Genomic DNA, 15421 nt, shown 5'->3' with positions numbered 1-15421 from the left:
TGTTAATATGATACCTCTTCACAATAATATAAGTTCATTGAGGGGAAGGACTGTCTTACTGATTACTTTCACAAGTGCTGATACAGTATCTTTTACATAATGGATACTTAATAAATATTTATTCAAAGAATAAATGAATAGACACATGAATAGTGCAAAACAATACATTTAGTCATTCTTACTATAACTATACTTGACCCAAAGCAAATTCTCCTCCTCCCTAGGGGTGTTCTGCTGGTTCCCTCAATGGACACTCCATGCTGGAAGTGTGCAAGTTCAAGCTCTGGGGGAACTGGCAGTTGCCCACATATGTTATTCAGATAACCCCTCTTGCTCAGGGCAAAGAGGCACACTGAAGAATGAATGTCTGAAACAGCCTTGATAATTCAAGATAAATACCTCTAAGATGATAATCCCAGATGCCTAGTTCAAATTTTTGTTGTTCAAGATTACATAATGCTGTGAAATAAATTCCAAGTATTTGACCATTTTGCAGGAGGCTACTTTACCTTTAACAGGGTTTTAGTACATTACAATTACAGAGAAACATTTTGGGCTTTCAAAATATTATGCATGAAAACCTTAAAGTTATATATTCTTTGGATACAATACCAGAAGTTTGTTAACTAAGGCTAGTATCTCTTTCAATAAAAACAATGTGCCATTTAATTGAACCACAACTGTTAAAGTAATTTAGTTATTAAATAATCACCACAATGCCTGTTGGTTTTAGCTGTTGTAAATCTGTGTACATATGGTTATTTTACCCACAACTATATAATTGAGGTAAAAACCCTAGAATGTGAAATTCAAGTTTATATTTCAATACAGAGGTAAAAAAAATAGCAAGCTATATTGGGAAAGGAGTTATTCTGAGGAGTGATAGAATCATTCTACTTTCATCCTCAGAATAATCCAGAAGATTTGAAATTGCAAATAAGAGAATGAAAAAGTTGTGGAATAAAATTACTGGAGTGAGAAGAAAATCAAAAGAGATGAGAGACAATATCTGGGTTGTTCATGGCATCAAAAGGGACGACTGGGGGAAAAATACGATGTGATGGTTTATATTTCTTTAGTATGAGTCTTGTGTTGACTTCGATCTTTTTCTCTTGTCAGGTCTCATTGTCCGGGAAGTGAGTATTGAGATTTCGCGCCAGCAAGTGGAAGAACTCTTTGGACCTGAAGATTACTGGTGCCAGTGTGTGGCCTGGAGCTCGGCGGGTACCACAAAGAGCCGGAAGGCGTATGTGCGCATTGCATGTGAGTCATTGTACATAAGCACCTTAGGTCTCAGAAGCTGATGCACTTAAAGGGAAGTTTACACTATGACTACTCCAGCACCAAAGAAACCTGGTCAAAAATCCTGGAAAGGCCGGGTGCGGTGGGCTCATGCCCGTAATCTCAGCACTTTAGGAGGCCAAGGCGGGCGGATCACGAGGTCAGAAGATCCAGACCATCCTGGCTAACAGGGTGAAACCACGTCTCTACTAAAAATACAAAAAATTAGCCGGGCATGGTGGCGGGCGCCTGTAGTCCTAGCTACTCGGGAGGCTGAGGCAGGAGAATGGCGTGAACCCAGGAGGCGGAGCTTGCAGTGAGCGGAGATCTCGCCACTGCACTTCAGCCTGGGCTACAGAGCAAGACTCTGCCTAAAAAATAAATAAATAAATAAATAAATAAATAAATAAATAAATAAATAAATTCTGGAAAAAAACTGCTCCCAGATTTCTGCATTTGAGCCACATATTCCTCTTAGGTCACCAGGATTTCATTTTATTTTTAATTTTCTTTTTTAGTTTTTAATTTTTGTGGGTGCATGGTAGGTGTATATAGTCACATAGTGCATGAGATGTTTTGATGTAGGCATGCAATGCATGAAGTATGTGAGGTATCCACCCCTCTGGCATTTATCCTTTGTGTTACAAACAATTCAATTATACTCTTTTAGTTATTTTTAAATGAACAATTAAGTTATTATTGACCATAGTCACCCTGTTGTGCTATCAAATAGTAGGTCTTATTCGTTCCTTCCATTTTTTTGTACTCATTAATCATCCCCACCTCCCCGCAAAACCCTGCCACTACCCTTCCCAGCCTCTAGTAACTATCTTTTATTCTCTATGTCCATGAGTTCAATTTTTTTCATTTTATTTTTTGTTTTAAGGCACTGAGTAGATTTTCTTTAGGGCTGTGAAAGAACTGTGCTACTTTCCAAAGATTTTGATTTTTTAAAAAATCTAGTAGGAATTAGGCTATAGGAAAATCAGTCCTTACAATGGCATATATCATTCCTTGAATGAGTTCATTCTACCACTTTAAGACAAAGTTGAGTCGTTTTCCTATTCAAAATAGAGATTACCAAGATAAAGCTTCTCTATTTATTTTGGAACCATTCTAGTACATTGGACCACACATAGGACTGTTTTCCAAATTGTGTTAATTTCTAGAGTATACATGTTCAGGAAGAGGTTAAAAGTTACCTTGCAAAAAAGGCTTCCATAATCAAATAAATGTGAGAAATATATTTTTTGACAAAGTTATAGAAGCTTCTTCATTGCAAAACTTCTCAGATGATTTAATACACTAATATGCATGTTATCACCACTAGGGAGATGGAGGCTGCAGCTTTGCAGAGCCCTTTCCTCAGTAAATATTCTCTCTGTCTTAAGCAACATGGATGCCATGTAACCTGTCTCAAGGTTTTATATTGAGAAATGTTCTCATCTATGAGAAAGCACTGAAATCCATATGTGTTCTTTTCTGAACCCTTTACACCTTTGCATTTTACTAACTCTATTTTGTGTTGGATGCCAATATCACTTAGATCTAAGTCCCATCAATCCTGGTTCTAAAGCTTCACCCAATTCTATACTTGTCTCTGCCTCCTTTTCTTCTTCATATAGATCTTCACCATTGCAGATCTTCCAGTTAGTCTCCATGGCTCAAGTCTTTTCTCTATTCCAGTCCTTCCTCCATGTTCCCACAAACACAGTCTTTCTAAATCTCAGGTGTCCTCTTGACAAGGTTTGGCTCTGTGCCCCACCCAAATCTCACCTTGAATTGTAATCATCCCCATGTGTTGTGGGAGTGAACTGTTGGGAGGTAATTGACTCATGGGGGTGGGTTTTCCCCATGCTGTTCTCATGATGGTGAATAAGTCTCAGGAGATCTGATGCTTTTACAAAGGGGAGTTCCCCTGTACGTGCCCTCTTGCCTGCCACCATGTAAGATGTTCCTTGCTCTTCCTTCAGCTTCCACCATGATTATGAGGCCTCCCCAGCCATGTGGAACTGTGAGTCCGTTAAGCCTCTTTCCTTTATAAATTACCCAATCTGGGGTCTGTCTTTATTAGCAGCATGAGAACAGATGAATACACCTCTCATCTTGCCTCCATTCCTGCTCCAAATTTTATAGTGACGTGTGAGATAGTCAAAATTCCTTACAATGGCATATATAATTGAATTAGTTTTCTAGGGTTCCCATAACAAAACACCACAGATTGGATGGCTTAAACAATATAAATTTATTTTCTCACAGTTCTGAAGACTGGAAGTGCAATCTCAAGGTGTCAGCAGGTTTGGTTTCTCTGGAGGCCTCTCTTCTTGCCTAGTCAGTGGCCTCTTTCTCACTGTGTCTTCACGTGGTCTTTCCTCTGTGTGGGTGTGCATCCCTGGTGTCTCTTTGTGTGTCAAAATTTCTTCTTCTTATAAGGACACCAGTCAGATTGGAGTGGGGCCCACCCTAACAGCTTCATTGTAAATTAATCACCTCTTTAAAAGCTTTATATCCCAATATAGTCACATCCTGAGGTACTGAGGGTTAGGGCTTCTGCATCAGAATTTGGGGGAGTGGGATGTAGTTCAGCCAATAACAACCACATTTTGTGGTTTACATAACCAACCTATGTTTCTAGCTCTGAAGGTAAGGATTTCTACATTGTAGTCACACTAGATTAAAACTACTTTGATTTCCATCCATTTCAGCTATTCTTTATGCTGAAGCATTGTACCCTTATCTTACTACCTTTTACAACATATATATACACACACACACTTTTATATATACACACACACACATATATATGTATGTATTTGCTCACTTAGTGTTTGTTCACTTAGACAAATACTAAGTGAAGATTCACTCTGTTCTTGGGACAATTGTGGGTATTGGGGTTGGTAGTAGAAACAAAACATGTAACATGTAACCATTCTTGCCCTCATGGAGCTCATGTTGTGGTGAGGAAAGGCAAACTCTAAATAAAATGAATGATCATCAGGTCCAGAGCAGATGGTAAGTGCCATGAAGAAAAATAAAGTAGGAAAAGGGAATTTGTAGGGCTGGGAGGGAGTGGTCAGGAAGCTTTGCTGAGGAAGTTGACAGTTGCGTAGACCTGAAGGAGGGGCAAGAGGGAATCAGGCAGAGGGGACAGCGGATGGCACAAAAACCCTGAGGCAGGAGTGTGCTGGCGGGACCCAAAGACAGCAGTGAGGGCAGAGTGGCTAGAAGAGTGAGTGAGAGGCCATCCCCAGATGCAGCAAGAAAGGTAAGGCCTGGGCTAAAGATGGGAGGGGTATGTGGAGGTGGCATAGGGTTCTGTAGGTGTTGAAATTATCTTTGGTTTTGTTTGTTTGTTTGCTTGCTTTTTGAAATGGGGGTCTCATTCTGTCACCAGGCTGGAGTGCAGTGGTGCAATCACAGCTCATTGAAGCCTCAATCTCCCAGGCTCAGGTGATTCTCCCAACCCAACCTCCCAGGTAGTTGGGACTATAGGCGTGTGCCACCATGCCTAGCTACTGTTTTGCATTTTTTGTAGAGATGTAGTTCTATCATGTCACTGAGACTGGTCTCAAACTCCTGGGCGCAAGCCATTTCGCACACTTCAACCTCCCAAAGTATTGGGATTACAGGCGTGAGCCACCACACCTGGCCCATATTTGGTTTTGAGGATAAGTTGGGAACACTTTGGAATCTTTTCAGAAGAGGAACTCATGACCTGACATCCATTAGCAGAGTCATCTGGCTGCTGTGTTGAGAATGGACCATACTGGGCAAGGGGAAGAGCAGGAAGACCAGTGATGAGGCTGCAGCTATGAGAGATGTTAGGCTACTGTAGAATGGAAGCAGTGGAGGTGATGAGGCCGGGATTTCAGATATATTTAAAAGTAGAGATAATAGCTTTTGTTGAGACCTTGGATATGTGATGTGAGAAAAAGAAGGGAAAGGATGATTTGAAAGGGCTAAACCTTTTCAGGGATTTCTTTCAAATGTCTTTAGTGAAGCCATTCCTGCCTCATTGAGGGAGAAGGCTAGGCATTCCTTTCTCAATACTTTCAGGGCAGTTTGTCTGTACTAATATAGGGCTTGTCTCATTTCAATTATATTCACTTGTAAAATCTGTGTTTCATGCCAGTGAGTTCCATGAGATCAAGAATTCTATTGTACTTAACTTTGTATCTCTCAGGCTTAGTGCAATGCCTAGAATATCACAGATGTTTAACACTTTTTTTGAATTAAAACTGTTATAAAGAATTCCCCGTGAAGTTTATTAAAATGCTCGACATTAATCTTTCCTCTCTGAGAATGTCTAAATAGATTTTCTCATTGTCTTGAGTGGAATGTCTGTGAAATACTGTGGAATGGAGTCATACATGCAGCCAACGTATTGAGGGATGCCCTTAGGAACAATATGCTAAGGGTACTAGCTTATCAGGTGGAGGAATAAAGGCAATAGGTGGGGCAGAGGGAGAAATTGACCTGCAGAGCAAACACAACACATGATGAATCCACAGGTTTCTCTGGACCTTCAGAGTTATAGCACCCTGAGGCCCAGGGGGTGAGCAGACCTGTATTCCCCTACATAGACTCGTCAGTGGATGAAGACCCTCCTTTACTCCCTACCCCACCAGCATGTGTAACCAGGGCCAAGTCAGCTCTGCACCACTGAGGGTGATTCCAGGAGACAGAAGCTGAGACTTTCACCGTCAACACTTCCAACAGGTGGGACCAGACCTGAAAGGGGATCCTGGTAGCATACCACAACATCCACTGCCACAAATTCCAAAGAACTGATTTTATTAATTATAAAGAAAAATACTTTTAATCATATTTAAAAAGAAACAAAAAGCAAATGTTTCAGTCAAAGATTTAACTGAACTCAAAATCAGTTTCAAATTGTAATCAAAGAAGGTACAAGGATAGAAAGCTATTCTTTTATCTTTCATTTCTATGTATTCATTAATAGCAAGCACAATATATACTTAAAATTGCCAGTCTACATTCCACCCTACATTGACTTGCTAAAGCTGAACTTTAAGAGCTGCATAGTTTCAAATAATGAATTTTTAGTTAATAAGCCTTCAATTTTCAGTAATTTGCAGAGAACATTATTGTGCCAATTTCACATATATATATAATTATATGTGTTTGAGTAGATATATTCTTTTTCAGCACACAAACATTAAATACATATAGGTATAAGACCCCTTTCTTTGCAGTATGTTCTATAAACTTTGCTATTTACTTCATGGCTTTTAAATCTAGTTTGACATTTTCAAATAAAAAAACAAAGTCTTCTTCTAGGTCAATATTAATTTATTTATCCATGGTAGCTTTTCACCCTCATGTAATAATATGCAAGAACAATTCACCTATAATCCTGTAGCTAACTGAACTCATATGTGTGTACCGAAGGAACCCCACCTAACATGTAAAGATTGATTCATATAGATATGCATCATAATGAGAACAAAAAAGGTTGAATTTTCAAATTTTCTCTGTACAGGCTGACACCTATTGTTAGCAGGTTCTTGCTAATGTTGTAGACGTTTGTGGCGTTTTTAGTTTTTGGATTTTGTTATTTTTTCAGACGAAGTCTTGCCCTGTCCCAGACTGGAGTGCAGTAGCACAATCTCGGCTCATTGCAACCTCTGGCCTCCCGGGTTCAAGTGATTTTCCTGCCTCAGCCTCCCGGCATTTAGCTGGGATTACTGGCATGTGCCACCACCCCTGGCTAATTTTTGTATTTTTAGTAGAAATAGGGGTCTCTCCATGTGGCCCAGGCTGGTCTTGAACTGGTGAGGTCAAGCAATCCACCTGTCTCAGCCTCCCAAAGTGCTGGGATTATAGGTGTGAGCCACCGTGCCTGGCCACTTATGGGTTTTCTCGTCTGTCCTGTATCAAGTGAGCTGTGGTGCTCTGCCCAGTAATACTTGACAGAGGGCCATCACATAAATGGCAACTGAAGTTTAAACTCATCAGAGGTGAAGATCACCACGATGCTAAACTTAAATAAGTATGATTACCTCTTACCTAATTAGGTGTGTGCTCATTTGATGTAATATGGAGAGGGCCATAGTTCTTTCATGAAAAAGCTCTATTTTCAGTTTATAAACCACAAATGAATATTGACTATTAATTTATGTATTTAAGCTTGCTTACAATATTTCACACATTCAAACCATGTAAAATATAAAAATAGGTTTGTGAGACAATCAAGGCAGAGGAAAAAATGGAAATATGCAAGTTAGGATTCAGCCAGGCATGTGCTGAGAACATAACACATCTGCTCTAAAATCCTGCACATTAACAAGACAGCAGTGCCAAATTTCCTAGGTGGGTCTGGTAGTTTTCATTCAGAGAAAAGTTTATTCTGAGAGAATTCAAGTTACCACTACAATGGTGTCCTGTGCAGAACCCTTACAGTAATACAGCTCCCAGTATCGCCACGGGGTTGCTTCTTCCAGTGTCTCTGGTTATAGGCTAATGAGTGAATCCCAAGGCATAAGGTTCAGGCAAAATATTAACACACAAGGTCTTTCCTCAGGAACAATTTGGGTCTCAAGAGTGCTGCTCCTGATGTTGCCATTGTTGATAATGCTGTGGTTGTGTGGCAGGAGTAAGGATAAGATGGAAAAAGCAGCATAGGAGAGTGGTTAATAGCACAAGCCAAGGGACAGATTGACACATGTTCAAATCCTAGTGCCATGACTTCCTACTGTGACCTTAGTCAAGTTACTTGACCTCTGTGTGCCTTAGTTTCATCAACCATAACATGAAAAAGATAGAGTTACTTTAAGATTAAGTGAAATAAACTTGTAAAACACATGGCACAGTGCCAGACACAGTGCAAATGCTCAGCAAATGATAATAGGTGTTCTTAAAAATGGATATAACAATTTTAAACAACTTTATACGTTTGTTTTGAAACATCAATACTGAGCAAACTTTGAAAACTGGAAAGTCTGTCTTTCCTTTACCATTTCATGTGCCAGGACTAGACTGTCAATCCTAGAGGTTGAAATTCTCTGCTGATTCACCTAAAATTTGACTATAATTTCCAAACCCTCCTGCCCATGCCTGAGGATGGAAGAACATGCCATATGGTCACCCCTTATCCTACAGTCATGAGCTAAAATGGGATTTACACGCACCGAAGTTTCATCTTCCGTGGAACAGCAGGAGGGCTCCTCCGGATTTCCTCTCGATCATGTTTGCACACCAATAAATCACAGCCAGCATCAGAAAGCCTGCTGGCCACAAAGAGGAATAAGGTAGCTCCTGGAAAGAATCAAGGATGATCAAGGTGGTCCTTCCTGGCTTCTTCTCACAGCTCACTCATCATTTTCACTGAGATTATAACTATATTTGTGAACCACCTGTGGATTTGGATCAAGTCTTGTTCATATTCGTGAGTCTGTAGTATCCAGCACACTGTCTAAAACAGCAGTGTCCAATAGAAATATCCTGCCAGCCACAAATACTGTTTATACTTTTCTAGTAGCCACAATTTAAAAAGAAACAGATAAAATTAATTTCAGTCATGTATTTCACTGAGTCCAATATGTCTAAACTATCATTTCAACAGTATTACCAATATAAACAATATTTATGAAATACTTTTCTTTCTTTTAGTCATACTGGTTTTTCAGAGCTAGTATGTGCACCCTTACAATAGCTTCAGTTATGACCAGCAACAGGTCAAGTGCTTGAAAACCTCATGTGGTTTGCGTTGGACAGATAGGCTCCAGAATAATAATAATGATAATAATGGAAGTGCTGTTTCAATCATGTATTATATATTAGATCATTCAGTCTTTGCAAGGACTCTATGTAATGAGTGCTATTATTATTCCCATTTTATAGATGAGGAAATTGAGAGCAAAGGGAGATTAAAAATTGCCTGAGGTTTTACAGTTGGTATATGGAGCAGTGAGTCAGGCCAGCATCCAAGTCCATGTGTTTAACCAGCACGCTGGGTACAAAGAAGGGAGGAGAAAACAAGGATTTCTAGATCAGCTGGCAATTCACAAAAACATCTTATTCCCTACATGCATAATATGCATAATGTTTATAACTGGTGCAACATCTCACGCTTGTAATCCTAGCACTTTGGAAGGCCAAGGCGGGAGGATCACTTGCGCACAGGAGTTTGAGACCAGCCTAGGCATAGCAAGACCTCGTCTCTAATAAAAGTAAAAAAAAAATTAACCAAGTGTGATGGTGTGCACCTGTGATCCCAGCCAGAGGCTGAGGCAGGAGGATCCCTTGAGCTCATGAAGTTGAGGCTTCAGTGAGCCATGATCACACCACTGCACTCTAGCCTGGGTGACAGTGAGATCCTGTCTCAAAAAAAAAAAAAAAAAAAAAATTATAAGCTCACTATTAGTTATAATATAGAAGCATAAAAGGACTTTGGCTTCCTACCTCTCTTCTTATTGCTTGGTCTGCTCTAAACACACCCATTTCCTTGTTTCAAGAATGCAATAGATTCATTCCACATATAGGCTGTTTGCAAGAACTGTGTCTTCCCACTTGGAACATTTTACCCTAGGTCTAAAACTGCCTTACTTTCTTCTTTCATTCAGATATATATTGAGATGTCACTCCTACAGACGGGTCTGTCTATCCGGACCTCAACCCTGTCACTCGCCTAATCCTAATCCTAAACCTGCTTTATTGTTCTCCATAACGTTTTTCTTCATCATTATTTGTTTTCTTTTGAGTTAACCATCTGCCATAGCAGAATGTAAGCTTCACAAGGACAGAGCCATTCTTTTCTTCCTTGTTGTCTCCAGTGCCTAAAAGATGTCCCTTGCCTGTGGCTGGTGATAAATAAATTAAAACATAAATAAATGAAATAGAATTAAATTGAAAGCACGTGGCCGGGTGTGGTGGCTCACACTTGTAATCCCAGCACTTTGTGAGGCCAAGGCAGGCGGATCACGAGGTCAGGAGATCGAGACCATCCTGGCTAACACGGTGAAAACCCGTCTCTACCAAAAATACAAAAAAATTAGCTGGGCGTGGGGGCAGGCACCTGTAGTCCCAGCTACTCGGAAGGCTGAGGCAGGAGAATGGCGTGAACCCGGGAGGCGGAGCTTGCAGTGAGCCGAAATCGCGCCACTGCACTCCAGCCTGGGCAACAGAGTGAGACTCCGTCTCAAAAAAAAAAAAAAAAAAAAAAAAAAGCGCATGATGGGGAAAAGCACTGATACTATTCAATGCGAATCATTTGTTCATTTAATAAAAATGCTTTTTTTCCCAAGGAATTCTAGAACATCAAGTAGCTGGACGTGATTGCCTCTGCACTCACACTTGTCTCACCCCCATGGCACTCTTGTACTTACTATGTTTCTGCATAGCACTTCTCACCTTCGAACCATCATACATTTACTTATTTATTAGTTAATCATTTGTGTTCTGTTCCCCTCACCCCCTTAGAAAGTAAGGTCCACATAGGCAAAGATTTGGGTTTGTTTTTTTCACTGATGAATTCAAAACGCCTAGGGTGATTCCTGTCACAATGTAGGGACTTAAGAAATATCATAAAGGAATGAATGAATTGACATTTCTATATTTAAGTATCTCCAGTTAAATATGTATGTAATCTCATGAATTATTATGTTGGTTCACATGTACAGAAGTCCTGACTTGTGGCCTTGTGTGTTACTTTTTTATTTTCTACCTGTCTACCCTACTTGGCATAAAACAAAATTAATTATATAATTTCACAAAAATAATGCATTTCTTTAAACAAGCATCCTGAAAGATATAGGTCATACTATAAAGAGTTCTAGTAGCCTAATGTCAAATGTCTTGGTAGAATTCAGTAGGCTGCCCTGTACACCAGAATAGATGGCATTTTTACTAAGGTACATTTCTGAGTTGTGGTATGATACAACCATTAAAGCCAACATTAATCCAGTTATAAGTAACAGAGACCATTTTTGAATTGGATAAGATTAAATATATACTTTAGACATTTTTAGATAAGGGAAAAATGTTTAAACAATAAATTAATTAATCCCCTTGTTTCATATAAATCTTAAGAGTTGTATTAATTAGGTTATTCCTATTTCAAGATTAAATATTATAATGTATACCTGATTGTGTCAGTATATATTTTTTCAAACATATTTGCTTTTGTAGATGGTCAGAAGTTCCCAAGTTTCATGAATGCCCCACAGATTCATAGGCATTTATAGCTCCTATTTATTCTGAGAAGTAGACAACAGATTCATAGAACACAGTCTCATAAGTCATAGTTTGGGGGGAATCATCTATACATACGTTATAGGCAGGGCTGGTAACACACTGGACAAAAATGTGTTGTTAAAGTATGTTTTATGCTATATGAAAAGTGAAGTTTATGGCTCAAATGCTTATTTGCAAGAAAACAGCTTGTCTGCAATCATTGCATTCTTTTTTTTGTACTCTGAGAAAAAAGCCTTAGCTTTTTGGTATGTCAGGTTCCTCATCCATAAAGTTGGCATATTTCTTATTATTTATCCCTAAGACATACCTTAAAAAATATTGCGATGACATATAATCACTTTTTTTCTGAAACTAAAGATGCAGTGTGAATATAAAAGAGTGACTTGTATGGATTTTTTTTTCTTCCTCTTTTCTGTAGTGGATGTCATTTGGAGTGCTAGCTGAAATATTTATTTAAAAAAAAAAACTCTTTAACAAGACTATCTGAATACAAATGTGTTTGTCCTATAAATGCCCAAAAGTCAAGAAATAACAAAGAATGGCTGAAATTGTCCTCCCTTCTGAAGAGGCTTTGTTCCCTGGAATTTCTCCCATTTAAATGATCTCAGTGCAGTAAGTGATAGCCAGGACTTGGCACGACTGAAGAAATTACCAAGCTTACCCTTCTGCTGACTTGCTGCAGATCATTCTAACTTCTCTTCCTGGTTATGAGTTATGATATTATGAAAGTGTTTGTGGTAAATTCCTAAGAGAGAACAAAAACTTTATCCCTTACAAAAGCAAAATGAGATTATAAAATAACAGGAAAAAAATCAAAATCGATTGTCTTTATTCCTTCTTCTTTAGTCTCTGTCCTAGTAGCCAACATTTATGATATGCTTACTGTATGCCTAACTCTGTTATAAGACCCTTGTTCATGTTAACTATCATAATCCTTATACGACATCCTATGAAGTAAGTTCTGTTATATTCATTTTGTAAATAACAAAACAGAATCATGGAAATATTAGCTAACTTGCCCATGTCACTTGTTTAGGAAACACTGAATCTGAGTTTTAAACAAACTTTTCTCTTTGTAGTCTAGTTCATTGTACACAGTTGCAAAAACATATAACAATTCTTGACTTTTCAAGCTATAGAGGGAACTGTATATAGTTGATTTTTGTTTGTTTTATTGTTTACAATATTTGAGAAGGAAAGATAAGTAAAAAAAAAAAAAAAAAAAAAAAAACCCAAACTTTTTATTAATTTAATTTGTTTTTTTAGAGACAGGGTCTTTCTTGTCACCCAAACTGGACTGCAGTGGCATGAGCATAGTTCACTGCACCCTTAACTTTCTGGGCTCAAGCAATCCTCCCACCTCAGCCTCCCTAGTATCTGAGCCTCCCTAGTATCTGGGACTACAGATACCTGCTTCCATACTCTGCTAGTTTTTGTATCTTTTGTAGAGATGGGGGTTCTCACTTTGTTGCTCAGCTTGGTTTCAAATTCCCTGGCCTCAAGCGATCCCAAACCTTGGCCTCTCAAAGTTCTGGGATTATAGATATTAGCCACTGCCCAGCTTCAATCTTTAAAATATTCTATATCCTTTATATTTATAAACTACAGTAAGAGATGCTTAGCATAATAATATTTTTATTCATTTTTTAAAATTCCAGCAAAAATCAGATACTCTATTCCTGGAAAAGAAAACCATAGCTAACATTTCAGGGTTCTATGGCGTTAAGTCAGGCATTTTTCACTTCTAATAAATGCCCAAAGCTCTGAAGGCTAATTTAGTTCTTCCAAAATATGCTTCACTGGTTGGTTCACAGCAGTTATTTCCTGTTAACAGACAGATTTGGTGATTTAAGCATAAATTCTACTCTGCTATGACAACATAATTAGCTCTTTCCATCATTATTGGAAGAAAGATACATTTTTCCCCCTTCGAGAACAAGTATTATTACTTTGAGTGACCATGAAATTATTTGCTAGAGGAGCACTTTGAAAATATATTAAAAGTTTTTTTTTTTTTTTTTTTAAATTAGGATGTGTTCATCACCATTGTTCATTGAGTGTGTAAAAGAATTAACTGAAAAGCACTTGAAAGTATGAAAATGTGAATCATAGTACAGCAGCTGTATTTGCTTAATGCAGGGTCAGGCCTAGGTCAGAAAGTGAATACGTTGGCCAGCAGCAGATAACAACATGAAGCTCTTCTAAGTACAGAATTTCCAAAGATCAAGAGCCATTTTGTCAAGACCAGTTCAATTTGGGAAGCAAGAACTTTATTTCTGATATTTGGAGTTTGGCTTCTCAGTAAAATTTAAAGAAATAAATATCAGTACAACCATCAACTCTGTGAACACTTGACAGCAATGCTGATTTGGGGGCTGAATGAAGTGGGTATGCAAATGAGTACATTGATAGAGGACTCTTTATGTAACTGCACTGTCCTAGGTTTGTTATGTATGTTACCTTTTAAAATCTTCACAGTAATCCTATACAATATGTACTAGAATTGTCTTCATTTTATGGATGAAGAAATGAATACATAGCAACCTCAGTTAAGTACAGAACTAGGATTAAACTATGGCAGAGCAGATCCAGGCTCCATGCTTGTAACAACCACAGTAGGATAATGACCCCCAAAGGCATCAGGTCCTAATCTCTGGAATTTGTAAATTTTGCCTTATGTGGAAAAAGGATCTTTGCAGATTTGGTTAAGGATCTTGAGATGGAGAGATTTTCCTAGATTGCCCAGGTGGGCTTTAAAGGTCATCACAAATGCCTTGTAAGAGAAGGACAAAGGGAGATTGACACAGATTGAAGAAGAGAATGCAGTGTAACCACAGAGGTAGAGACTAGAGGGATGTAACCACAAGCCAAGGAATGCCATCAGCCACTGGAATCTGGGAGAGGCAAGTCATGATCTCTCCCTAGGAACCTCCAGAGGGAGCGCATAGTCCTGCTGTCCCTTTGATTATGGCTCAGTGAAACTGATTTCAAATATTTGGCCTTTAGAACTGCAAGTGAATATATTTCTGTTGTTTTAAGTTTGTGGAAATTTCCACTGGAAACACAACGGCTATGCGGCATCCATTTTCCAGCAAATTCACATCATGGAGTAACCCACTTCTAAATAGCTGGTGAGCTTAAACAAGTGAGTTAGCCTCTCACAGTTCTAGTTATATAATCTGTAAAGTGATGGAGTTGGACTTTGTGACTTGTAAGACATTTTATAGTTATACATCATAACGGAAATTGTTTCCAGGCCTTCGGCAAAGGGAATTGCCAGATTATTTTGGGAACTGAATTTAACTCAGCATTTACTAAGGAGCTACTATGTACTCAGCACAAAACACCAAGATTTATTTGATCTCAAATAATTTTTAAAATTTTAAAATGTAGCATTCAAGGCTGGGATTAAGTTTGTTTTTTGAAGTAAAACTCAGCAGTGACATGGTATCAAATAGAAACATGGCCATAACTGTGCAGAGACACATTCCATATCAGGAGTTTCTGTGCAGTGAACTCTAGGCTGAGGATGCAAATTCATTGCATCTTGCCTGTTAACTCTTGCTCCGCCGTGGCCTCCCAGAGTCCTGTGTTGGAGCAGATCCTGAAGCTAAATCCAGACTCTGGAGAAAATATCATGGTCAATTAGGTATAGACACATGAGCTGGAAGGGAATGCAGTGGTTCCAAATGTTTGCCATTCCTACTCTAAAGCACAATAATTAAGATCATAACCACTCTTAACAGTTTCCTGCTGTACCTGAAAGAGCTTCAGGTTTTTCTTCAAAGCAATTGTAGAAATGACAATATTGGTTCCAAAAAGAATGTAGGGACATTTTAATCTAAGTAATCATCAAGAGTTACAGAAATGACTGCAAAGTGTCTTTTCAGTCATCAAGACACTTTTTCTTTTCCTAACTCAGGCG

The 15421-nt window shown here is 38.6% G+C and overlaps 1 protein-coding gene across 3 annotated transcripts in view; it reads left to right on the top strand.

The window, feature by feature from the left end:
* The window catches only part of UNC5C (unc-5 netrin receptor C), a 385297-nt gene that overhangs the window by 249235 nt on the left and 120641 nt on the right, over nucleotides 1-15421 (top strand). For all 3 annotated transcript variants that reach the window (XM_005555481.3, XM_005555480.4, XM_074040173.1), the window contains exon 3: nucleotides 1120-1263. In XM_005555481.3, coding sequence (XP_005555538.1) covers nucleotides 1120-1263 — 144 coding nt within the window. The remainder of the gene's footprint in view (nucleotides 1-1119; nucleotides 1264-15421) is intronic.

Source organism: Macaca fascicularis, chromosome 5 (assembly GCF_037993035.2).
Source record: "Macaca fascicularis isolate 582-1 chromosome 5, T2T-MFA8v1.1".
In the NCBI taxonomy this organism is placed as follows: domain Eukaryota; kingdom Metazoa; phylum Chordata; class Mammalia; order Primates; family Cercopithecidae; genus Macaca; species Macaca fascicularis.
This window is presented reverse-complemented; position numbering and strand designations above follow the sequence as displayed.